Source organism: Schistocerca americana, chromosome 2 (assembly GCF_021461395.2).
Source record: "Schistocerca americana isolate TAMUIC-IGC-003095 chromosome 2, iqSchAmer2.1, whole genome shotgun sequence".
Classification (NCBI taxonomy): domain Eukaryota; kingdom Metazoa; phylum Arthropoda; class Insecta; order Orthoptera; family Acrididae; genus Schistocerca; species Schistocerca americana.
The window spans coordinates 449013016-449040973 of NC_060120.1; the positions used below are offsets into that span (position 1 = coordinate 449013016).

The window sequence follows — 27958 nt, forward strand, 5'->3', positions numbered from 1 at the left end:
TACTATCTTTGATTTAGAAAAAAAAATACAGTACACAACATACGTCCGTGGTACAGAACAAGTACTTTTGACAGTGTTGGTAATTTTCACGTGTTGGTAACTAGTAACTGCCGTGTGGCGGTAACGACGGAAGCGGAGATGGTGATTTGTGATCTAAACATGAGAAAGTCTGTCTCTTCATGTATTTATAGAGATGAAGAATGTGATACTGCAGATGGTAACCATTCCCTTGGAAGTTATTCGTGGAATTCATTCATAACCTTCTTACAGTGTGATATTATGCCAAGTGAAGATTATATACAACAATTTAATTATTTATCGTGTGTGGTTAGATCTATTTCCCGTTATTAGAGTTGTCGTGAACGGGAATTTTTGAAAGTATTATTATTTGCAATAATCGTAATGGAGTTGCGTGTCGTTATGTTGAACTTGTGTGTAGGTTACAGTGTATTTTGAGGAAAGAGCGGCATTAGCTTACACATTTGGTAAAATTAGTGATCGTATCTGATCTCACCCAGACAGTATTCTCATGAGTATCGATATTTAAGATATTCGTGAAAACAGGCATTCGGGAGAAATACTACTGAAAAATCTAAGCTACAGTTTTACAAGTTTGACGTATCACAATGAATACTCTGTGTTCTGCAGGCTATTTACTGGTGTATTTGTTTTCGTTGAACACTGGCAAATATCACTGAGCTATTGTGTTGTTTGTTTACATTGTATTCAAGTTTTAGTAGCGCTATTGTCAAATGCCTTTGGTTTGTCAATGAGCTGTATTTTCCTCACAGATGCTTGAAATTTTTCGACCTCTCATTTGTCATTTCACAAGCGAGGTTCAGCTGCAAATGAGATAATTGTTACCTTTGTATTGTAATTGACAAAGTCTCTTGCGACAATCTACTTCCTTAGTTAAGTTCTCTCTCTCTCTCTCTCTCTCTCTCTCTCTCTCTCTCTCTCTCTCTCTCTCTCTCTCTCTCTCTCTCTCTCTCTCTCTCTACACTACATTTAAAACTAGACTAGGGCTAAAGTATATTCGCTGGATTATACATGTATATATATGTCACATTGGGTATTGCAGATGTACTGAAGTACGTGTACGACAATACATGCGCATGTTGCTGTGATGTCTTTGATGAAGTTGAACCCACATTACGGTGTGTTGAGTGTGACGCACACCTATGTGCAACATGTTTCAGTCAAGGTCAGCAGCCAGGACAACACCGTAACTATCATCGCTACACTGTTATACCTCCCACCAAATTAAGGTAGACATCTTCTCTTATGTCATGTACAGTGTTCATTATTTTAATTGTGCTCTAGATCGTATAGATACAGATATACTCAGACACCTCTATTTGTAAGCTAAGATTCCATCGTATAAGTCCAACTTGACCTTCAATCTACTCCTCAATACATTATGTACATCCCTAAACATTGTACCTTTATCCATATCCTACCTCATCTGCAATCTCTTTGTATGCCCATTTGCTCTCAAAAAGTCTCAAACCCAATTCAGCCTTTTTCTTCACACCAAATATCACCAGGACTTTGTTGAGTTCACTCAAATACTTCACCAACTATTTGATTATCTCTCGCTGTTTTCTGATATGAAAATTTCCTATGCTAAATACTATCGTTATGCCTCCCATACTTTCGAGTTGTTGTATGCCACTCATGCTCTCAATTCTGCACCCTATAGATAATTTGTCTGGGTGACTGTAGTTTAGAACCGTGCACCATTTCCTGCATCAGTCGAATCATTGACATTTCCTATTAAATCAGGAGGTAGCGGCACATGTGAAATATGCCGCATTATTTACCATCTATACTGCTGTTATTATGTTGTGTTCTGTGTGGATATGGTTGTTTATCTGTATTCATGGCTACCTGAAACTTCCACCAAGTTGCTGAATGTTTTACACATTACACGACCAGTGGTTTCAGTGGCTTTCTCTGTTCATTCTATATAAATCCTATTCCCTTTCCTCCAAACACTAATTACATAGGTGGAAACTGTCCATTCACCATAGTCAGTTCTTGAGTACTGCCCCTTCTGCCCTAAACCCTTGGTGACCTCCATCCTCAGAGCCACTCTTTGTGACTCGTTATTTTCCTGATCCACATGTTGTTCCCCTATTAACTGTGCCAGTGTGTTCCTTTTCTCCCTCACCCCGAAAACAGAAGATTTCATGATCTGAGGTAGTGTATTCAAATTATCATGTAAAAATGCATCAAACATTGGGCCATATTCTGCTGACAGTAAACATTGTATAATATAAAGTAAGACTCGTGATCAAAATTTATATTTTATTGTGAATAAGTTGATTAACATATACTACAGTTAAGTGAAGAGTTCTTGCCGTCAGAACTACTGATAGCATTAGTTTAATTAAGTCATGTATGAGAAATGCTAACATGAAGTCTTTATGGACGAATTGAAAAACTGGTGAAAGCCGACCTTGGGGAAGATCAGGTTAGATTCCGGAGGAATTTAGGAACACGTGAGGCAATACTGACACTATGACTTATGTTATAAGATAGATTAAGGAAAGACAAATCTATATTTATAGCATTGTTGACTTAGAGAAAGTTTTGACAGTGTTGGAGTATTCCCTTTGAAATTAGGGGTGAAATACAGGAGTGAAAGGCTAATTACAACTGGTATAGAAACCAAAGGGCAGTTATAAGAATGAAGGGGCGTGAAAGGGAAGCAGTGGTTGCAAAGGGAGTGATTCAGAGTTGTAGTCTACTCCCAGTGTTATTCAATCTGTGTGTTGAAGTAGTAAAATTTTGAGTAGGAATTAAAGTTCAGGGAGAAGAAACAAAAACTTAAGAGAGTTTCTGATCACGTTGTAGTTCTGTGAGAGACAGCAAAGGAATTGGAGGAACAGTTGAAGGGAATGGACACTGTCTTGAGAGGAAGGTATAAGATGAACATCACCAAAAACAAAACAGGGAGAATGAAATGCTGAGGGAATCCAATTAGGAAATGACACACTCAGGAAAGTGGAAGGGTTTTGCTATTTGGTCAGCAAAATAACTGATGATAGCCAAAGTTGAGAGGGTACCAAATGTAGATGGATAATGGCAAGAAAAGCATTTCTTAAGAAGAGGAAATTTTTTAACATTGTATATAGATTTAAGTGTTAGAAAGTCTTATATGAAGGTATTTGTCTGGTGTGTATCCATGTATGAAAGTGAAACATGGACGAGAAACAGTTTAGGTGAGTAGAAAATAGAAACTTTCGAAATATGGTGTTACAGAAGAATGTTGAAGATAAGATGGGGCGATTTTGGCAAGGAAGTACTGTATAGAATTAGAGAGACAAGAAATCCATGGCACAACATGACCAAAAGAAGGTATCAGTTGACAGCACACATTCAGAGACATTGAGGATCGCCAGTTTCGTATTGGAGGGAAGAGAGAGAGAGTGTGTGTGTGTGTGTGTGTGTGTGTGTGTGTGTGTGTGTGGGGGGGGGGTGTTTATATCATACATATGAAGCCTTAACTTGGAGACCAAATGTTTGTAGCTCATAGATAATGAGAATTTAATGTAGTGTAAAGTGTGTTCAGGGTCATTCCATGTCAGTTCAACCAGAGGCTCCAGCTCATATTCTCAGATTTGACTAAAGTTCAGTACACTAATTTTACCATGTGTGGAACACTCGTGTACAAAGTATTAGTTTCCCCTGTCAATTAGTTCCAGAATTATGACTTGTGATAGAAAGTGGCGTGATCAGGAAATTGCAACCCGCATCTGGCAATCTATCTTCAGACCCAACTTCAGGTCTTAATAACTTTGGATCTATTCCACACAGTCCAGTGAAATTTTTACAATCCAGTAACATCCATTTAGAGAACGCACTCCATCAATCAAAACACCAACAACATATTTATGAGGGAAAATAAAAAATTCCAAAATGTGATTTAAAAAAATTTGATACGTTGAAAGGTACATATTGTAAGTGCCCTCTATGCCAAATATAATTCACTCAAAAAGGGTATTAATTTTTTTGTGGTAAGCTTAATGTGGCCTAAACACACACAGAACTCATCATGCCCATATCAGTCACAAAAACTGAGTTACAGGCACACAAAAATTTGAGAAATTACCTGAAAAACATGGATTTTCGAAGTGTGGTAGCACAAAAGGGACAAGTGGTATCCAAGCCAAATTTCACACACTGCATAAGTAGACCATAATAATATATATCTCAAAAAATTTCAGCATGTTATTGCAAGACATTTGTGTACAATGGAAGTTGACAGATGTATTTGGTGATGTGGCCATTGTTCCACAACACGATTTTGTAAAAACATATCGTAAACTGTTCTGCCTGTTCTTATCCTCTCCCACGACTGTTTAATCACTAAGCAACAACATATAGACAGATTAACACAACCTATCATTAATGTTTACTGCACCTTAACTGCTAAAAACCAGTCGATTGTGCTTCAAACAGAAGTTCTCCCACACTTAAGCTACTGTACTCTGTATATTGAGTGGCAAATTGTACTATCTTACTGACACTGTGGTAGGAACTGAACTGACATAAGAATACGTTCAAAAGGAATCCAACACCTGTCTGCCAAATGGGCCAATGAAATGATCTTGGTGGTCCTGTTGGTACCATGAAGTTCACAAATACATCACCTTCTGCTTCACAGCACTCTGCAACACATCCTAAGTACCATTTGTCATCATAAACAGCAATAACATAGCAACCTGTTTGTATGTTGCTGCTTATGCTTCTGAATCCTGAGTCAGACACACTGTGAAGACACATGTTGTGCATGAACCTATAGTTATAACCGGACAGTCTGCTCGTCCGCACATTGTCAGAGTCCGCTGGAGAGAAGTGATGGTGGCTCCTTGTGTCTGCAACAGTTTTAACGTGTTCTAGTCTGCTTTTTAGCAACTCTTTGACTGACTTCACCTCATCTTTCGAAACATAGAATTATTGTATGCCAGAGATATTTTTCTGTACCCGCGTAAATAATTGAAGAGGTGTTAGAATGTGACCTTCTGTAGGGTGCTGCAGATTAACTCGTGATGCCATGTGCTTAATGGTAGCACCAATACCATCACATACATTTTTACCATGACTTGTTGCGAAAAAATTCCATTCTGTGTGAATCTGAAAATCATGGTAATGCATGCATAAATTTTTGAGATTTTTACAGTTTTTGTACTGACTAGCTGCCCCATCACTGAAGTATTTCGCAAAATGTATGTGAGGCAGCTTGTTTTTCACATATGCCATGACAGTTCGAATGTGGGCACGAGCTGCTGTGGCATCATGAATTAAACAGTCACTAAAAACACACCGGTTCATGACAGACACATCACCTGATTCACCTCTATAGTAAATCGCAAATGGCTGGAGAGTTGCTTGACTGTTGTCCCACTGATATCCTTGGAGGGCATATTGAACTATAAATGCATAATTTTCAGAAAAGTCTAGTATTACTATAATTGCACCTTGTTTCAAATTATCATTACAAAACTGGAGATAAGCAGATTGTGCTGTTGCTGTGAAGCTGTGTATGGTCAGTTTGTCTTTTTTTTTTTTTTGACAACACATTTCAACAAAATCTTCCACTGTACTTTGCTTTGTTTCAAGGCTTGTGCGATCCATGTGTGGCCATTGTTTATAAGAAACAAGTTCATTGTCATCCATAAGGAATTTACCGAACAGTTTGTTATTCATGTGTTCTGCAAGATTTGCCTTACCAGGACACTTTTCATACCTGTGTATCATGCACTGGCAGGAACTGATGTCACACACTGGCAGCTTCATTACACCTTTCTAGTCCAGACCAGAATCCTTCATAGCAGCAAACGTCAGCTTAGCATTTTGATGGGTCTCACATACACAAACATTGTGTGTCCACCTTGCACTTACAGGCACAACCCATTTTGGCCGAAGATTGAAAAAAAGGTGATAAACCTACTTTGGTATTGGGATACTTTTCCTTGAATCCTACATAGAGTTCTGATATGTTGCATAGCAACAGTCTTTTTTGCATTTGTACACGTACATTTCCCATTTTCACCGTTACGTAGTCTTTTTTTTCCAGGCATTATTTGGCGGTAGTCATTATTTTCATAAAACTCCGATACTAGCACCTTTATTTTTGAACTCAGTTGCTTACCCTGAGCCTGCTGAAGTTGTGGAAACACTCCTTCGGTTGCTTTTATTTTCCTAGCTTGCTTTACCATATACATAGAAACATTGAATTCCTTTGCAATGTAGTCAGTAGACCAGCTGCAAGGTGCAAGGGTAAGAATAGCTACTTTTTTCTGGCGTGTGGATGTGAGTTATATTTGGCATAGAGGGCACCTACGATATGTACCTTTTAACGTATTACATTTTTTAATCACATTTTTGAATTTTTTATTTTCCCTCAGAAATATGTTATTGGTGTTTTGATTCATAGAGTATGTTCTCTAAGTGGATGTTACTGGGTTGTAAAAATTTCACTGGACTGTGTGGAATAGTTGCAAAGTTATTAAGACCTGAAGTTGGGTCTGAAGATAGATTGCCAGATGCGGGTTGCAATTTCCAGGTCACGCCACCTTCTTTCACAAGCCATAATTCTGGAACTAATTGGCAGGGGAACTTAAAATTTTGTACATGAGTGTTCCATACTTGGTAGCACTGGTGTGCTAAATTTCAGCCAAATCTGAGACTATCAGCTGGAACATTTTCTCAAATTGGTTGAATTGACATGGAATGACCCATCAGTGAATTAATCCTATTTTAGAGTGTTTAATCTGTGTTGCACTGCAAGATAAGTGTAGATATTACTGGAGGGTAGTCAGACAGGGAGTGGTATCGATTGTTGACTAGAATTCCTTTGGAGTAATTTGAATGGGGAACTCAACAAATCTCTCCAATGGGACTGTTGTAGGCTCTGCAAAAAAGAAGAGTGAATCAGTGTCTCCCTCAGACAGAACTAGATTACACAAAATTTGAACTGTGTAGGTTAAAGGGAAAAAGAGATTGTGGGCACTGGGTAAAGGTAACAGGTAAGAGAGGAAAGGGAATAGCTCTTCCACATATATTTGAGCTTAAAGTATGTAATAAATTGGTCTTGTTACTTGAAGTAGGGTGGGAAGAGCCTCATCCAACTGTAGGGTGCAGCAAACTTCTAGCAAAGAAACTAAATGCAGGTCGGTACCAAAAGAGAGTAGGAAGAAAAGAGTCTTGCTTCTTAGTTAGTAGCTGTGTGAGGGGTGTAGGTCAGATGGTACAGGACAAATTAGGAACAGGGTACCAGGTCACAAGTTTTATGGAGCCAAGTGCTAGCCTTGTCCTGGTGCCAAGGACATAGGTGAATATGTGTAAAGATTTTGACAAAGGGTCTCAGGTTATCATAGGTGGAACAGTCTGAAAAGACCAAAATTAAAGCATTACAGGTAACATAAATGAAATAGGAGTGGCAACTACACACACACACACACACACACACACACACACACACACACACACACACACACACACACGTGAGTTTTGTGGAGGTCCTACAGTGCCATGACTAGCATCGGGTTAGCCGTATGAACTCTTAAGCTGAGCAGGCTGCCGATGACTGAAATGAAATCTCATGTGAGTGCAGTGCCTGTTGCTACAGCTGGGAGACTGGGGTATACTAAACACAGCCTACAATTGAATAAGAGAGGGAAAGATCACTTAGACTAATTGGTGACCCCAGAACAAACCTTTTTAAGAATGGCTTACAAAAGAAGACTTGGATGAAATTTATGGTGAACCAAATGATGACATAACATTTACTCTGTTTGATAATAAATTCATATCATTATTTGAAAATAGTTTTCAGCATAAGCTAATCAGAGAAAACAGTAAACAGCCACATAGAAAACAACGGATCACAAGAGGGGAAAAAGGAAATGCATCTGGTGGCAAGACCAACTAAAGATCCTGCAGTACATGCACATTGCAAAAACTACCCCTAACTACTAAAAAAATTTATTAAAATTCGAGGAATGTCCACATTATTTCAGAAATCAGTAATTCAGTCTGACTTAAGGTTATAAGTAATGTAGTGAAATCGGAGAAGTCACCAGTAAGAGTACAGGATAACATTGCTATTGAATTAAATGGAAAGGTTATAAATGTTGAGTCACACGTAGCAAACATATGTAATAATAATTTACGGAAAGTACTGGTTGAGAAGAATGAATTATTTAGGAATAAAGGAGGTGACTCACCTAAAGGCAGAAGTGCTACATTATTGACAGATTCACACAAAAAGGTACAGAGCTTTACTTTGCTAGCTTCCGGAATGGAATGCCTTTCTCAAGCTGTTGGAGAAAAAACACACACACACACACACACACACACACACTATTTGATGGGCGGTAGCAAGTTACCTTAAGCATAATCTGTATCACTTCTGGCAGGTGGTTTTCTTCGTAGTCTTGGATGTTACTGAATTTAGCATATTTTAAAATTCAAGAATAAGTAAGAAACACCTATTTTTTTGTTTTCTCCAAAAAACTTCCTACCGTGAGATATAGGCCTCCAAAGGTGACACAGCAAACACTATTTTAAAGATGTGAATTGCGGAAAAAATTTTAAAATGTTATAAATCTGTAACAGTTGTAGATATTTTGTTTTGGCCCCACAATGAAGTTATACAAAGTGCAGCTCTGTTTTTTCACCAAATTTGAGATATAATTTTTCCGGCAACATTTTCTCGAAGGGGGAGTGGGAGTGGGGGACAAAATTGTGACATCTTGTACAACTTAAAAATTTTCAGCAATTATCTCATGGATAATTTGAAACAGAGTTGCCTGAAAAAATAGACCTGGAAAAAAAAGTACAGTTAAGGTTCATGATTCTTTGGAAGTGATTGCAGGGTTAAACCTGAAAAGTTCCACTATCAATACGTGGTTGTAGAATATAAACTTTCATTCTCTTACTGCTTCTCAGTAGTTTACAAATTGAGAGCAAATTTTACCATTTTTGTAAAAATGGCAAGAAGGGGTATTGTAGCCCACTTTTACATACAGGTCTTCTGAAAATTCTTTCAAACCATTTTCATTAGAAAAACCATGTTCTGAACAACTTAAATTACTATATTTGATTTTTCAGTACGAGCATAGAGGACTTAAAAAGCTGACAAGGTGGAGGTGAATTGGAAAAATGAAATGTTCTGTGTGCCACAGTTACTGTCTATTACTCTGTGGGGAAGGAAATATTTTAAGTCCTGATGACTAGAAAGTGAGATCAAATCAGCAGTAGTCAAAAACTCCAAAAAAATGGGCATCTTTTGTTATGATTCATCATGACATATTTCAGCTTTTTTTGTGCTGTAATAACTTCCAAATTAAGCTGATTTATCAACTTAAAAATTTAACTGTACATTACCAAGACACTGAACCATTATAGTAGTAGAAGTGTTGCATAATAGCTGCAACATGCATTATACAAATTGCCATCAGTTTTGCACCATTGTCACATGGTGCAAATTTTGATGACTTTCATAACGGTCTGCCAGTCTTTTTTTTTTTTTTTTTTTTTGTAGAGGACTAGTTATAGAGAATTTGGAATAAGTATTTCTAATGGGCAATGCTGTTGCTGTGCTAGTTTAATTCTGATTCAAAGTGTAACCTATTTTGTTTTCACATAGTTTGTGGTTTATGAGGAATGTTAGTGTACAAATGTAAAGATTGTATAAATGTGTTGCTATTGACCACGTGGCTTGTGCAGTACTGGTTTCTTTTAAAAGTAAGGAAACCAGCATCCCAATCCCCACAGCAACAGGGGTCCATGCATGATTGCTGAGCAATAGCAGCCATGGGTGGGTTTCTTTACCACAGGTTTCCAAACCTGATGATACATTTCGTAAAGTGCTGTAGGTCAAAGCTAGAAGAGGTCTCTTTTAGGATCCTAATCTTACATTTCCTTCTAACTATTTGAATTTTTACAGGTTTCATTAATTTGTCGTAGAATGTCATGAGGAAAACAATATATACTGCTGGCCAGATGGTGTCACTGAGGGTGCTGGAATAATTGCAGTAATGTGCTGTTCCAGAACTAAGCGCTTGTCAGTCCTTGATGTCCTGTAAAATGAATTTGCTGTGCCTTCTGAGTACATAAGGCTTATTGAAGCATCCTTCCACTCAGTGGAAGTCCCACACATATTTCCTATCCATCACTGTTTTTTATAAATACCATATTGTCCTGGCTGGAGGTCTGATATGTTTTGATGCTGCACTGAGAGCATTAATGGTACAAATTTGCTTTCATCAGCAAAGAATCCATTGAACAAAGTTAAGTGTTACAAGAAGTGAGGTTTTAACATGGGAATACTCTTATCAGTCGTCATTTTATTGACAATTGATGAAACAAGAAGTCAGATTGGCAGAGTTTCAAATAATGCGTCATGTTTTCTGGCCAGTATTAGTGACAATAGTGTGGAGGATATATTAATATCGGACTTACAGCCAGGTCAACATGCTGTATGCATGTATGAAAAAGAGCGGTGGATTGGAAGTGTCTTTGAGACTTCTGCTGAGCAGAAGGATGCTTTCATAAGCTATATGCACCCACATGGCCCAGCAAATTAATTTTATTGGCCATCAAGGAGTGACACATACTGGGTTCTGGAACAGCACAATATTGCAGTTATTCCAGCAACCTCAGGGACATCATTGGCCAGCAGTATCGTTCCCCTCATGACATTTTACAGCAAATTAATGAAAACTGTAAAAATTTCGAGTAGCTAGAAGAAAAAATAAGTTTAGGATCCCAAAAGAGAACTCTTCTAGCTTTGACCTCTGACACTTAGAGAAATGTATCATCAGGCATGAGATCTTGTGTAAAGAAACACTTATAAGGCTAGGGAATCTACAGCAAAGAAAGTCACCACGGCTGGTGTTGCACACCTGTCAGTTGTAGTCCCAGCGGGGATGAAGGTGCTGGTTTTCTCACTTCAAAAGAAACCAGCAGTGGATGAGCCACCCCAGACAATAGCAACACTTTGTATTTTTCATCAGTGCACTAGCGTTCCACATAAACAGCAAACTATGCGAACACAAAATATTCTGTACTGTACTGTGAATTAAACTAGCACACCAGTAGCTCTGCACAGTAAAAAACTGTGCTTAATATTCTCTTATAACATGGATCCTTTCCAAGAAATGACAGGCAGGCTGCTATGAACTTCACCAAAATTTTCACCATGTGACAATGGTGTAAAAGCAGTGTGTACTATGTGTGATGCAGCTGCTGTGCAACACTTTTTACTACCATGATGGTCCAGTTTGTTGGTAATGCACAGTTACATTTTGAATGTAATAAACCAGTTTGATTCAGTAGTTATTATAGCAGAAAAAGAATGAAATATGTCATGATCTGTGACCAAAGATAGAAACCCCCCAAACCTACCTCTCTCTCTCTCTCTCTCTCTCTCTCTCTCTCTCTCTGTCTCTCGCGCGCACACACACACACACACATATCCATCCACACATATAGGTCTTTAAATATGTCTGCTTGTGTCTGTATATGTGTGTGTGTGTGTGTGTGTGTGTGTGTGTGTGTGTGTGTGTGTGTGTGTGTGTGCGCGCGTGTGCGCAAGAGTATACCCATCCTTTTTTCCCCCTAAGGTAAGTCTTTCCACTCCCGGGATTGGGATGACTCCTTACCCTCTCCCATAAAACCCACATCCTTTCGTCCTTCCCTCTTTCCTGATGAGGCAACAGTTTGTTGCGAAAGCTTGAATTTTGTGTGTATGTTTGTGTTTGTTTGTGTGTCTATCGACGTGCCAGCGCTTTCGTTTGGTAAGTCACATCATCTTTGTTTTTAGATATATTTTTCCCATGTGGAATGTTTCCCTCTATTAATTTGAGTATCAGTGAGATATGGGTATTACAGAAGACTTTTTTCTTAAAGTGGGCTAAAAATACCCATTTTTTGCACTTTTTGCAAAAATCCTCAAATTTTGCGCTCAGTTCGTACACTTTTGAGAAGAAGTAGGAGATGGAAATTTTGTATTCTAAGACATCGTATTGGTAGTCTATTACGCTATTTGCCACAATTACTTCCAAATTTCTTATTTCTTGAGTGAACTGACAGAAATAACTTCATTATTCTGCAAGGCGATTAATGCTTGAGTGCCAATGATGTGGAAATAAAATAAAATCAGAAAACTGAAAGTAATGACACATTTGTCTGCTGTAATTGTTGTTGTGGTCTTCAGTCCAAAGACTGCTTCAATGCAGCTTTCTATGCAGCTCTGTCCTGTGCAAGCCTCTTCATCTCTGAATAACTACTGCAACCTACATCCTTCTAAATCTGCTTACTGTATTCATCTCTAGGCCTCCCTCTACAATTGCCAACCCTCCCTTCCGCACCCCTCCATCCCCCATACTCACAGTTCCCTGCAGTACTAAATTAGTGATCCTTTGATGTACGACACTGTCTTATCAACCAAACCCTCCTTTAGTCAAGTTATGCCACAAAATTCTTGTCTCCCCAATTCTATTCAGTACCTCCTCATTAGTTATATGATCTACCCACCTTAACTTCAGCATTCTTCTGTAGCATGACATTTTAAAAGCTTCTATTCTCTTCTTCTCTAGACTGTTTATCGTCCATGTTTCACTTTCATACATGGCGGCATTCCAGACAGGTACCTTCAGAAAAGACTTCGTAACACTTTAATCTATATTCAGTGTTAACAAATTTCTCTTCTTAAGAAATACTTTTCTTGCCGTTGCTAGTCTTCATTTTATATCCTCTCTACTTCAGCCATCATCAGTTGTTTTGCTGACTAAATAGCAAACCTCATCTACTACTTTGCATCTTGTTTTCTAATCCGATTCCCTCATCGTCACCTGATTTAATTTGACTGCTTTCGATTATACTTGTTTTTCTTTTGTTGTTCATCTTCTACCCTCCTTTCAAAACACTGTCCATTCTGTCCAACTGTTCTTGCAAGCCCTTTGCTGCCTCTGACAGTATTGCAGTGTCATCAGAGGTATACATTAAAGCACCAAAGAAACTGGTTTAAGCATGCATATTCAAATAAAGAGAGAAGTAAACAGGTAGAATACAGCATTGCGGTTGGCAATGCCTGTATAAGGCAAGGGCCTTGCACAGTTGTCGCATCTGTTACTGTTGCTACAATGGCAGGTTATCAAGTTTTAAGTGAGTTTGAACATGGCATTATAGTCAGCGCATGAGTGATGTGATCCAGCATCTCTGAGGTAGTGGGGATTTTCCCATACAACCATTTAACGAATGTACCGTGAATATCAGGAATCCCCTAAAATATAGAATCTCTGACATCGCTGCAGCCGGAAAAAGATACTGCAAGAACGGGGCCAGTGACAACTGAAGAGAGTTATTCAATGTGACAGAAGTGAAACCCTTCCGCAAATTGCTGCAGATTTCAGTGCTGGGCCATCAACAAGTGTCACTGTGCGAACCATTCAATAAAACATAATAGATATCGGCTTTCGGACCTGAAGGCCCACTCGTGTACCCTTGATGACTGCACAACACAAAGCTTTATGCCTCACCTGGGCCCAGCATTTGACTATTGATGACTGAAAACATGTTGCCTTTTTGGATGAGTCTCGTTTCGAATTGTATCAAGCAGGTGAACGTGTACGGTTATGGAGACAACCTCGTGAATCCATATACCCTGCATGTCAGCTAGGTACTGTACAAGCTGTTGGAGGCTCTATAATGGTGTGGTTCATGTGCAGTTGGAGTGTTGGAGTGATATGGGACCCCGGGTATGTCTAGATACGACCCTGACAGGTGAAATGTACATAAGCTTTCCATCTGATCACCTGCGTCCATTCATGTCCATCCAGCATTCCGGCGGACTTGGACAATTCCAGGAGGACAGTGTGACATCCCAAAGGTCCTGAATTGCTACAGAGTGGCTCCAGGAACACTCTTCTGAGTTTAAACACTTCTGATGGTCACCAAACTCCACAGACATGATTATTATTGAGCATACCTGGGATGCCTTGCAACATGCTTTTAGAAAGAGATCTCCTCCCCTTGCACCCTTACGGAGTTATGGACAGCACTGCAGAATTCGTGGTGTCAGTTCCCTCCAGCACTACTTCAGACATTAGTCGAGTCCAGGCCACGTGATATTGCAGCACTTCCTCCTGCTCGCAGGACCGTACACGATATTAGGCAGGTGTACCAGTTTCTTTGGCTCTTCAGTGTAGCTGACATGTATTGGGTGGGGGTAATGGGAAAGGTGTGGTGTACACATATACACACTATTAGGTGTTTGTACTTTAGAATGCAAAAGTATTATTTGTGTATTCAAAAATGTGTACTTTCACTAGGAAAAGGGAAAAAAAGTTAATGAAATATCGTGAATGTAAAATTTAAGTCTTGGCATATTTTGCAAGACCAGTATCTGTATAAAAAATACGGTGGAGAATATAGAAACTCATTTTAATACCAGCACCATTTTCAGAATATACAGTTCGTAGTTAATTAAAATAGCATCAACACAAGAGGCGTGTAATTGAAAAAATGCAAAATCTACTATAGAATAATGACAATATTATGAAAAGGATAGATGCTACTCACCACACAGTGGATGTAGAGTAGCAGATTGGTGCAACATAAAGAGTATCAAACAAGTAAGTTTTGGGCAAAAAGGGATTCTTCCTAATTAGACAAAGTGCGCGCGTGCACGCACGCGCGCTTGGCCCCCCCCCCCCACACACACACACATATAGTTTGGCTGCTGATGTCAGTCAGTAGTACTGAGGCAGAGGTCAGTAGTGCCTGTGAACTGATAGAGGTTAGATTGATGTTACAAAATGAAATGAAAGGAGCTAATGAAAATTTAATTAGAGCATTGTGTATACACTACCCTGTATTTTGATGTTTTTTAACATACCAGTACCACGACAACAAAATGTGGAAATATTCTTTACCTCAAGAGAAGAGTGTACACGTTTAATGTTTGAACATATATGCCTGAATGGCTTCAGAGCTCTGTATGCCATTTTGAATACATGACACTGGAATACACAAATTTCTCATACAGGAACTGTCCTTTTTCTTTGGGAAGTGCCCAGCCCTGAGTGATGTGACCTGTTTATCATGAAGAATGGAAAAACAAGAGCTGAAAATCAAATCAAAAAAGCCAACAAGGTGCAGGAGTTTCTCACATTTCCAGTCAGTGCTCACTTTTGGGCCAACTCACAGATCCTCCAAATATTCCAAGAAGAAAATACACCAAGAGTGTACACCGTGTACACAACTGATAAAATTTCAGTCATTATGAGGGGTAGGCACAAAGTTTCAGTTAAGTGACTGTGAAACCTGTTAGTCCTTATCTACATGTTCATACTTCAGTTCTACACGCTCTTCCCACTGATTGTGGTGGTGCGGTGCTAAAACACTGGACTCATGTTTGGGAAGATGATGGTTCAAATCCTCATCTGATTACTGGGCATTCCACTGTTTCTCTAAATTGTTTAAGATGGCCAATTTCCTTTCCTATTCACAGCTTTGTCTCTGAGGCTAGTGACCCACCAGTTAAAATCAAGTCGCAACTTTACATACTGTGATAAGCATACAAATATTATACTCGTTCCTCATTCATTTCTTACCTTTCAGGTAACCATTAGATGATGTGTCATTGAGGAAGACAAACCCATGTTTGAGATTGTTTTATGCTTTAGCTATTTGGTTCATTCTATTTTACATAATTGCCACAAATTTTAACACTTACGGTTTAAAACAAGCAGACTTTTTTTTCCAAATCATTCACTTTTAAACACATGTACAGTCTTAAGTTTTGAGCTGTTTGTGATTCTGAAGGCAACAACACAGGTGATATCAGTGAAGGAGATAATTGTTTATGTGTTTGAAATTTTTTAGGCTTTAGGGAAAAATTTTTGTATTTTTTCTACTTGTATTAATTTTTGATTATATTTGTCTTATATTTTAGTATGGGCATTAAAGACCTTTTCCTTTGGCATGTGTACACTGCTATCATTGTCATCAGATCTTTTCATTGTGTCATTCATTACACTGTTTGTAATTTTACTCATTAAATGAGGTCTTTGTTGTTTTAATTTCTTACGCTTTCAATTTTTATCTACTGCTAGCGTTTCATTGATTCTTCCTCTCCTTTCTTGTACTGCTGTCACTCCCTTACACATGTGGTTACAGGCCACCTGTTTCAGGTGACAGTGAGATGAGTGTGGTGCACTTTTGTTAAACCAATGTGTAATCAGAGCTGCTTCCTAAATTACCACAGCTGAAAAGTTTGTATCAACATGCTTTCTACAGCCATAGTCTATTTATTTATTTACTTAGAAAAACAACCAGCATCACTCTTCCAACCTCACTAAGTGACATGGATTTAGTTTTTTATTCCAAGAGTCTCTTAAATGAAGAAACGTACTGCCTGTATCAGATGAGTCTGTGAACGTACTGTATCTGTTATTGATAGTTTTGTTTCTTGCCTTTGAGAAATTGAATAATACTGCTATTACTGATGTTGTTAGAACTGCATTCATAGTTACTCTTCTGGATGACACCACTCTTTCTCTCCTTCCAGTTCTGCAGTGGGTGATGAGGCCAGTGGATGGACTATATCAGAGGAATTGACACTGCTCTCAGCACTGGAGAAGTATGGGTATGGTGATTGGGAAGCTGTTTCAGAGGCTGTAGCACGTACCCCAGAGGAGTGTCGACAACGGTATGACTCTCGTTATGTCTCGTCTGCTGGACCGTTTTCATGGCTTCATGAAGTCTCCAACTCAGGAAGGCACATCTGTCATCATACAGTGAAGAGGAGCAGTGATCAGCGGAGTAAGGAGGATGATCTAGAGAGAGATTTGTTTGCTTCCTTCAAAACTGATACTCACCTGCCTTGTTTAGACACTTCTTTAATGCAGAAAAAGCCTAGCTTTGGAAAACTGTTAGTTGAAAGACAAAATTCAGAAGAAAACAGTTTACCACTTTCTTATCATCCTGTGGTATCCAAAAACTTGCTAGGGGACATTACTTTGAAGGGTGAACACATTAGGCAAAACACACAGCATCATCAGCAATTGGCAGTCAGTTCTCCTCCTCCTCCTCCTCCTCCTCTAATAAATGTTGCTGCTTCGTGGAGACAAATGAGCGTTGGACTCATCAGAGGTGGTGATTTGAAAAGACCTGGCAATGAAATGTGTGGGACTGTCAAATGCCGTAATGGGCATGTTGTAAATAGCACATTAGGAGATAGCTCAAGGGAGAAGGCAAGTGAAATCCAGCAAATAATCTTTGATCCTAGAAAAGTTGTTGGTGGCAACTCTGTACCAGAATCTCAGAAGCAGTGCTGCATGGAAAGGAACCATTCAGTTACCCGAGAGAAATCGTGTTATGTTGGAAGAAAGACGGCTCTGTCTTCTCCTCTGTTGGAGGACGAGTCCTGCATATTGGAAACAGGACACTGGAATTGTAACAGAACACTCACACTTCCCAGTGAAAATACCACATTTATTTGTCATCACTCAGATGTGTCACATGTATTAAATAACAGTGCAACAAATGAACAAATACTGGAAGACCAGCAGCTATCTAGCGGAGAAACACACTATCATTCGTATAAACAAGAAAAAAATATGTCTTCAGAAGAGTTCTTGGAAGCTTGTGGACACCGCTTGGCTGCTGCAGAAATTTTGCCAGAGTATTTGTCACAATACATGCACACAGTACGTGGTACAGGGAATAAGCGACTACCCGTTCCTTGTGGCAAAATACAGAAAAAGCCAGGCAAGAAACCACTGCACAGGCTACGACGCCCTCCTCCCAGCTCAATACCTGGATACTCAGCTGCACGATCAGAGTTTGATATAGATTATGACAATCATGCAGAATTAATGACAGTTTGTGTAGCTCACGTTGATTGGTCAGACGATGACCCAGATGCTGACTTGCAGCGTGCACTAACACTGGCAGCTGTCACTGCATACAATAGGCGCCTGTCGAAACGACTTAATGCTCACAAGTTGATAAGAGGCCTTGGTTTAGTTTCATCATCAGGTGGATTAACTTTGGGGCCAGGAAGGTTAGCACCATTTGCACGGCTGCTAGCACCACTTCCAGCCGCGTATCACATCCTGCTGACATCACTGTCACACAGTGTCGACCTCCGCCGACGTATAACGTGCCTGTCCCAGTTACGATCAGAAGCCGGCCTGTGGCGCATATCCCAGTGTGCACTCTACCGGCGACTTGCTCGCAACAGAGAGCTTGCCATTCGAGAAAGACGTGCAGATAGGCAAAGGATAAATCTCACTTCTGGCCCTTCTACAGTCCGTCTGGATGGAATACCTGCAGCGCCACGCTCTCGAACTGTTGCAGCTCCACTAGATGTTTCTGCCTTACCCGGTGCAAATCGCCTGTCACAATCAGAGCGAGAGCTTTGCTCTGTTACCAGAATCCTTCCTCAGGCATACCTTAGCTTTCGGCGCATATTGGAAAATGAAAGTCGTCGCTGTGGTGGTTCCTTGAAACTAGCCCAAGCAAGGCAGCTTATAAAGATAGATGTCAACAAAACTCGGAAGCTGTACGATTTCCTTATTCAGCAGGGTGTGTTTCAGCAAGCATGATACGTGGTTGTTTTGATTTGCAGGGTCATAAATGTGTACTCTGAGACACTTCTGTGTTGTGAGTGGAGATAGGTGAGTTGCTGTGCAGTACGTTTATGATTTGATACAAATACATGGCTTTTACTCATTGTTGTATTTATTTTATCGAATGATAAGTGTTCTGGTGATACTTGTGTACTAGCGTGTAACACTTATTACCTACCAGATCTGCTGCTTGTCATTACCATTTGTACAAGGTGCTTGGAATTTTTTAATCGTAGTACCCCTTTTGCTCGTTTACTATGTGCCCATAATTTGTTGGTGTGCTTGTGAATTTGAGAAATACATGAAACAGTAAAAATAGATTAAAATAGTCTTCTGAACCGGAAACCTCGATGTTTCACAGGCGAATGCTGTACAGACTGAGTTCGGCACGAGTGCTAGTTGTGCAAGGTGCACAGGAAAGCTTTCTAATGTTTGGAAAAATAGGAGAGAAAGGTACTTCTAGAAGACAGCTGTTAGGCCAGGTTATGAGTTGTACTTGGACAGCTTAGTCAGTAGAGCATCTGCCTGCAAAAGCAAATGTTCTGGGTTCAAGTCATGGTCCATCACACAATTTTAATCTGCCAGGAAGTTTCAGACCAGTTCACGCACTCAGCTGCAGAGTGAAAATTGTTCTGCCAATAGGAATATTTTTAAAATTTGTAGTAATGTTCAACACATTAGTGGTAACACATTGTGACAAAGTAAATAGCATTAACTCATGTTTGTCAGATTACTTTGTGTTTGGTTGCTATCATTTTATTCGTGAATTGCAGGTTGTGGAAAACTTAGCAACAAATGACACTTTTTCGCAGTTTGCAGTGACTTGAGATTATATAGTATTTTTGAGCTGTTTCTGCAAACCACCAAGTAATTTACATTGAGAAGCCATTATAATTACTTTGGGTGTGAACAGCAGGTTTGTTGGCACATAACCTAATTGTAGATTAGTTACATGTAATTCAGCATTTACAGTATTTTTGTTTGTCTAACCAATGATTTTCAGGATTTCAGTGAAAGGTCTGGTGTTCAGTTTCCATTATTGACCAGCACTTTATGAACTTTTAGAAAAATTGTGTTTCTTGCTGTGTCACGATCATATATTGTGCTGCATTGATAATATATTGGTCTCGTTCTAAAGCACATATGGATCAAAATCTTAAAGTTCAGGGAAGTGTGGGGTTAATCCAGTCTGGATTTCACTTTATCCATTTATTTTAAATAAGGTGCCCATGCTACCTTAACACACATTAATTATGTGTAAATAGAAAAAATTACGAATGTTGCTATAGACATTCCTTCCTGTCTCAATGTCTCAGTAATCTTGTCACATTATTTTAATTAATCTCTGGTTTATTTTATTGCCTCAGTTGAATTCAGTAGGAGTGTTACGTGAGAGAACTGCTGTACATTTGCTGGTATGCAGTGGATTTAAGTTTTTTTTACAGGAGCAATTTAGTATGGAGATTACTGTGGAATTTTATTTACACATCTAGTTCCATAGGACCAAATTGAGGAGCAAATCTTCAAGGTCATGGGATGTATCAGTACATGAAGTTACAACATAGAAGTAACAACATATAAAAGTAAAATTTTTTATGAATACAAAGAAAGTCGAGCCATAAATTTAAGTAAAGACAATCAACAATATAACATAAAAATCAGCTTAATTTTTCAATGAACTTCCCGACAGAATAGGAGTAAACCATGAGGGAATTTCAGTTTAGATTTGAAAGCGCGTGGATTACTGCTAAGATTTTTGAATTCTTGTGATAGTTTATTGAAAATGGGTGCAACAGTATGCTGCACACCTTCTGCACAAGACTTATGGAAGTCCGATCCAAATGCAGGTTGGATTCCTGCCAAGTATTAACTGAGTGAAAGGTGTAATTCTTGGGAATAAGCTGGTATTGTTAACAAGAAACGACAGTAAAGAATATATATATATTGAGAGGCCAATGTCAAGACACCCAGAGTAGTGAACAGAGATCGACAAAAGGCTTGTGAACTTACACCACTTATTGCCTGAACCACCCATTTCTGAGCCAAAAATATCGTTTTAGAATGGGAAGAGTTACCCCAAAATATAATACCATATGACGTAAGCGAATGAAAATAAGCAAAGTAGACTAATTTTCATGTTGAACAATCACTTACTTTAGATACCATTCGAATAGTAAAAGCGACAGCTTTAAGTCTTTGAACAAGATCCTGAATGTGAACTTTCCACTACAGTTTACTATCTATCCGAATACCTAGAAATTTGAACTGTTCAGTTTCACTAATTATATGCTCATTCTGTGAAATTAAAATGTTGGATTTTGTCGAATTGTGTATTAGTAACTGTAACAACTGAGTCTTTCTGTGATTTAGTGTTAGTTTATTTTCTAAAAGCCATGAACTTTTGTCATGAATTGCACTGTTTGAAATGGGGCCAATATTGCACACAACATCAACTACTACCTAGCTGTCATCAGCAAACAGAAATATTTTAGAGTTACCCGTAATACTAGAGGGCATATCATTTATATAAATAAGGAACAGGAGTGGCCCCAACACTGATCCCTGGGACACTGCCCATTTGACTGTACCCCATTCAGACCCCACATCACAACCATTCTCAACACTGAATAATGACCTTTTTCTGTCTGTTGTTAAAGTAAGAGGTAAACCAATTGTGAGCTGCTCCCCACATTCTGTGATGCTCCAACTTCTGGAGCAGTATTTTATGAGGCTCTTCCTGATTTTTGTTATGCTGTACAGAAAGATTTCACTAACTCTTGAGTCAAGTGAAGAGGAACCTTAAGCAGCTGTTGATTAAGGAAAGTGCAACAGGCTTTTTATGTAATGAGAAAAACCCAGAATTGAGAAAAGTTTAAGAAAAAAGAAAGCCCTGCTAAGTGACAGCTGTGGATGTCTTGTAGGTTGTCAGATGCAATTAATGTTGAGAGAGATGAGTACCATTTCACTAGTATATGCAAACTTAATATAGGGTTGTTTGGGGGAGGAGACCAGACAGCGAGGTCATTAGTTAAACTTAGTATAAGGTTCAGTTAGATAGTATTGGATACTAGCTTAGCATCCGCTGCATTGCTAGCATGAAGTGTATGGTCTGCATAATTTTTTTTCTTTCATTGAATTTTTATGTTGTTCACAATTAGTAATACCTTAACTTTTGATGTTAATTAAAGGCCATAGAAACATGGTCTTCCCTTAATGTACTGCTGACCAAAAAGTAATTCTGGTACCTGACGTCTAAGGTTTTTGTTAACCACGCATTTTGCATTCTTGTGGTGATATTTCACAGAAACTTTCATTCCCTAAGATGTATTTGTTTATATGTAACTGAGAAGTGAAATACAAGGTTACAAAGATTCAGCTTTAAAATTTTTTTAAATTAAGGAAATATTTTCTTGAAAAATGTCATCCTCTATTTCACCCCCTTAGGGGTTGAATTTATAAAAGCAGGCAAACTGAGGTATCCGACCTGGGTGGCAATTTTGGAAAGGGGGGGGGTTGCCAAATTCATATTTTTGAGGAGAAAAACCTGTTTCACAAAGTGCCTAGCATCCAGCGTTCATAGGTCTATCGATTATTTGTATGATTTTGGAATGCATCCTTGTTGGTTTTTGAACACATTCTAAGTTGATTTCTGAATGAATCATAAGTTGATTTTTGAATATGTGCATAGTGTACGCGATGTCTCTGTCAGGGGAATCCTCATCGCATCTAGAAGTAAACTTTCCCACTGACAAAAGAGGATGTGGCTATATAAGCTGAGCGGAGTAAAGCTGAATGGATGAATGTCAGTTGCTGTTTATGTGGTCGATTGGGATTGCGAATGATCAGCATTGTTATAATTACTAGTGAAATCCATAGATTCACAATACCAGAGTGGAAATAAACAACTAACAGGAAAGAAAGTTTACGTATTATCTTCTCAGTGTATCCAAGAAAATGGAATTTTGACAATTTTTGGCCAGATCCCTACACTAGTAAGGGCCAGTTGTACAGTCCCCAGCTAGCAGCCACGTATGGTCTATGCTGGAAGTAGCATGGATAACGCATTGTATGAACATGTAACAACACCTAACCGGAGAATAATTGCGGCATAACTAAACTGGTGTCCTGGCAGGATTAGTGATGTTAACTGTCGAATAAGTTTTGACAATGGCAGGAATAGTTACAGAATTAGTGATGACAAGATTGTTTGTTACAACAGGAAAGGAGAAGAAACAGGGACATCACACAAATTGTGGAAGAATATGAAGATCCCTAATTTATATAAAAATTTTGTACTACTACTTTTTGACCTCATGTGTGCGAAACTGGAGCGTATGAATGATATGTGAACCTATTTCCTAACATAAAATTTTTTTCTTGTAGTAGGCCTAATAGGCATTGGATATTGGTACTTCCTGAATTATATTGTCGTGTTATAAAAATGACCATTTGTGTAAAAACAGTCTCGTTTATTTGGTGTATGTTACAATTACTGCAATATTAGAAAGGCCTATTTTGTTTTACGTAGCAGACAGTGACAAAGTAGACGTAATTAGCTTGAGAAACCAAACCAGGCTTTGGTACTATTTGTATTCTGATTTTTCATGTAGCAAAACGTTTGACGAACTTTGATGTGGTATGCTAGAGTATGTATATTAATTTAAACCATTTACTTTTCCTGTTTGCATGTTCGCACTACTTAATGGTGATGTTGCTATTGGCTGCCTTACATCACTTGTGCTATGCTCTGAATATTCGTTGTCATTGGCTGGCAAGATTACGAGACATGAGCAATCACTGGCTTACAAAAGCGCATTGCAATCTCGATTTCAGTGCTTTGGAAAGTAATGTGTGGTGTTTGGTGGAATTCAAATTTATACAGTCCTGAGGGAAATATATACTGTCACTTAATACGGAAAAAGTGTGTTTCCACCAGGGAGAAAGTGTATTTTTAACAGGGAAAAATCCGGCAGTTCCTTTTCCTTGTCCATGTATACACCTTAAGAAACAATGAAGTACTTTTTTATGTTTAACCAAGTAGCTGTATACTAGTTTTCAAAGATTAGGCTTTAAAATGCTTTCATGATGAAATATTTTCATAAAACTCTTCACTCCAATAGGGGTTGAATTTCCAAAATCAGTGAAACACACGTTTTTTTTATTTGTTACTGAGAAGTCAGATACCAATTTCAGAGCCTTAAAATATTTTAGTAGTTCTGTGATAATGATTTATTTTTTAAAAAAATCCACCTTTTATTTCACTCCCATAGGGGTTAAATTTACAAAAATGCTGAAACGTGTATTTCTAATTTCTGACCAAGAAACAATATACCAATTTTCATAGGTCTAGCTTCAAAATTGCCTTAATAATAACATATTTCCAAAAACCCTTCCATCCCCTATTTGACCCCTTAGGGGTGGAATTTCGAAAAACACCATGTTAAATGATACCTACAGTAGAAGATCAACACTCTCTCAATTTCTATCCTTAGTGGTTTGGACCAGATGGTGATAAGATATAAGATTGAATCAGGTTCTTCGCATTAGAAAATAGTGAAGGTGGTCTTATGTTACGAAATACAGTGAAATAGATTTTAAATTTCTAAATAATAAGCTGAAGATTTTTTAAACATTTGCTTAAAACTGGCATCACACTTTCTTGTTTGAGTTATATGCTGTGTAACTTTCGTACTGAAAAGACTACAAACATTAAGAAAACGTCAAACATTAGTTCTCTGCCAAGTTTTTACGCTGCAGGTTCCTGGATCAAGCCAACATTTTATCTTTCACATGTTTTATTTGGCCATCCAAGTGACAGTGCCTGCCATAGTGGCTCACATGTCAGGTTCTCATTTTAAAGAATGTTAGAATCCCACAGTAACTCCTATACTAAAATAACCCCCCTGCTCTTATAAGTGACACACCACAACAATGAGCAGGCGAAGAAAGCTTCTTAGATTTGTAACAACAGTATGATGGCATAATAAATCGCTGAAACTGGTAGCCAAATAAAATAACAATTAGACAGCTGAAAGGTGTTAGATTTGAGATTCTGTAATGCACAGCCGAGTCCCACAACCATGTCTGAAAAAATGGGCATAGAGAGCACGTCTTTTGTTCGGTTGCAACGGCATCATGACTGCCTTGCATCAAAAGTGCTTTGAAGCAAGGTAATGTACGGTTGGGAAGGAAGATAATGCACGTTGGGAGTGGCTGTGGTTGTGACAGATGGCCTACAGTGAGCTGATAGTGTGTAATGTTGGTGGATGGAGTACTACAGGATGTCTGGTGGGCTGGTTCAGCATAGTAATCAGTGTAATGGGTGTTTCTAGATTCACACATGGTGCGAATCCTCTTGCAATGACTAGAAGAGATTTGATCTTCTCAGTGTGACTTAGGGTGATTGCCACTGCTAAAACAGACTGCAGAGGATTGCCAATGTTTCATTAAAACCTGCAGCTGCAGAGAAAAGTAAATGATAAGATACAGATCCAAGCTTCCTTATGTATTGTAGGTCTTGGAAAACCAAAGGAAAGGAATAGTGAGTCTTTGTTTGCTTGGATACACACTATCCAACTTGTGACAGTCTTTGAGAGAGGTTAGAGCTTTGCAAGTAGAAAACAGAAATCACAGATTAAAATTTAAAAAAAAGTAGTATATAGTAAGGACATGGTCAGGGAGAGCTTCAATTATCTCCATTAAATGGGAGAATAAGTATTACTGACATGAGCAATCACTGGCTTACAAAAGCGCATTTCCTGTTGTGGACAAGACATATCAAAACTGCTTGTTACATAATTTCTTACAGAGTGAATTTTTAAGGAAACGACAGAAAATGGAGTACTGAAGATTAATGGAAGAAAAATAGAGGTAAAAATTTAAGTCTAAAGTGGAAAGATTCAAATGGTAATTATAAAATGTCACATGGGAGAGCAGAGATTTGTGTTTCCTGAATAAGCAACATACTTGGTAACTTGTTTTCGACTAGGTCCTTTTGCAGACAAATTTTGATACTCATTTGTGACATCTCTACACAGTATGAGGAAAATATGATCATAACTACAGGTCCATACGATAGATAGCTATCGGAAATGTTTGCAAGGCAAACTAGGCTTCTTTGAGCACAGCACACTAACATACTCGCAATTTAATGTTAAGCTTTTTAGGTGATCAGGTAGTATAGTCAGTCATGGACGCAAATTTGAAAAGCATTGGTTAAAAAGTGTACTCATGAGAGTTAAGGAATGCCATTGACTGTTCTGGTTTATGTAGACTACAATTGCTTAGTAAATGAAAACTGTATGGAATGAGGGATAAAGCACTCAGTTTTCATCTTCATCATCTACATACACACTTTGCAAAGCACTGCGAAGAACATGGCAAAGAGCACTTACCTTTGTATCGCATATTAGGTTTTCTTCCTGTTCCGTTCACATATGGAGGATAAGGAGTTGGGTTAAATGCTGTATATGCACTGTAGGTAGTATGATATTGTCTTCATAGTCCTTACGGTAGACACACAGGAGGCTGTAGTATATTCATAGATTCTTTACTTAATATTGGTTGTTGAAACTTTTTACATAGGCTTTTGTGCAATAATTGGCATCTTCTTTTAGCATCTACCAGCTCAGGTTTTCCAACCCTCCCATAATGTTGTTCCCCCCGTTTGTCGAACTAACTTGTGGTGTCCTCCTCTGTTTATGTTCAGTATCCCCATTAGCACTTGAGAAATATTTCTGGGTAATACCAGCAGCAGCAGCGTCTCCAGGAATTACTGCTATGGCATAGTACATAGATTCCATAAGCTTCATGTAAGCCACATCAGCAGTAAGATTTTAGTTCAGAAAATTCTTTTTCTACGTACTAGCACATGGCTGATATTTCTTGGCAAGACAACTAGCAATCATATGACCACATGAAATTAGCACTGCCTTTTTGTTCAGTCAATCCATTATTGAAATCTTACATTATACTCACAGTGTCTCAAGTGACTGTTCGAAAACAACAGAATGGAAAAGATAGGTGGGCTGCTGATCATGTGTTTATAGAAAAATATTTGAATGTGTAGATTGAATGCATCTCAGCTACCTAAGATTCAGTTTTACTACCTTTATATTTAGGTTAAAGGTATTAATTACATTGTGGGTTAGTTCTTTTACTTTTACAAAACAATTTTCTTCTGTAACGATTTACAGTTGAGAAAGACAGTACAGGGTGTTTATAAGTGAATATCGGGGTTTTAAATACTTTATAATATTTACTATATTAAACTTAGTTATAAATGATATATCAAATGAAAGGGCGACTCACAGTTTTACCAAGAACCTTACAAATGTTCAATGTGAGCACCATTTGTCACACAGTACACATAAAGTCCATAGCAGAGTTCTTCCCAAATGTTGATAAGTGTGTCTTCAGTGATTGTAGCAACAGCTGCTTCAATCCGGTTTCTTAATTCAGGGAGGTCTGTTGGTAGCAAGGGCATGCACACACGATCCACGATGAAGCCCCAAAAGAAAAAATCGCTTGGCGTTAGGTCGGGTGAACGTGGAGGCCATGCAAAGTAAGCCCTGATGTTGGGCCACTTCCAGCCTATCCAGCGCTTGTGTTCAGTGAAGTTTGGATTGCAGCGGAAAAATTGCGCGCTGCACATGCACACTGGTGCCAAACACAACTGTTTGAGTTGCTCTTTCATTTGACATATCATTTATAACTGTAAGTTTAATGCAAAAAATATTATAAAGCGTTAAAACCCCGATATTCATTTATAAACACCCTGTATGTTGCTTAGTATAATTTAATGATGATATAAAGATAAATATATTTTACATTTTTCATATCATGGCATTAATTGGTTTGTTCCATGTGATTTGCAGAATCCGAAAAGCTCCTGATTGAAGGTGGATGTTTGGTTGGGCATTCCAATTAAACTGCGGAAGACAGCAGCCAGTTATTGCAACTAAAATTCCTGTTCATTATTTGTTAAAATTAATTGTCATAGCTTCATTTCCTGTCTAAAAGTACAAAACTTTTTATGTGTCTTAATTGTTTTTGTACTGAACAAAATTGTGTCACAATTATTTTTCAATATTGTGAATAAATGTGCTTTTTTAGTGAGTGGTTTGTGATTAAAATAATCATTCCTGACATATTTTTGTAATATACCTATAATATTCTAGTAAGTGCTACACCTGAATAATGATGCTGTCTGATTTAATTGGTCTTCGCAAGTGTTAATGCAGTTTGCTACATGTAAAAGTAATAGTGAGTAGTCCATAATTTTCAAATTCTGACATCAAAACAAA

General features: G+C 38.3%; 1 protein-coding gene across 1 annotated transcript; it reads left to right on the forward strand.

Moving 5' to 3' along the window:
• On the forward strand, window positions 1–27770 carry LOC124595528. Its single transcript, XM_047134297.1, has 4 exons — window positions 1–217; window positions 1082–1268; window positions 16589–18701; window positions 27530–27770. The coding sequence occupies exons 1-3, from the start codon at window positions 139–141 to the stop codon at window positions 18627–18629; spliced, it is 2307 nt and encodes a 768-aa protein (XP_046990253.1). The 5' UTR covers window positions 1–138; the 3' UTR covers window positions 18630–18701; window positions 27530–27770.
• The last annotated feature ends 188 nt before the right edge of the window (window positions 27771–27958 follow it).

What these genes read in the sequence shown, in the direction of transcription:
- LOC124595528 (XM_047134297.1), top strand. Translation starts at nt 139, where the DNA reads ATGGTGATTTGTGATCTAAACATGAGAAAGTCTGTCTCTTCATGTATT. An exon ending in AGAATGTGATACTGCAGATG is followed by an intron (nt 218 to 1,081) that starts GTAACCATTCCC and finishes TGGGTATTGCAG; the next exon opens with ATGTACTGAAGTACGTGTAC. An exon ending in ATACCTCCCACCAAATTAAG is followed by an intron (nt 1,269 to 16,588) that starts GTAGACATCTTC and finishes CTCTCCTTCCAG; the next exon opens with TTCTGCAGTGGGTGATGAGG.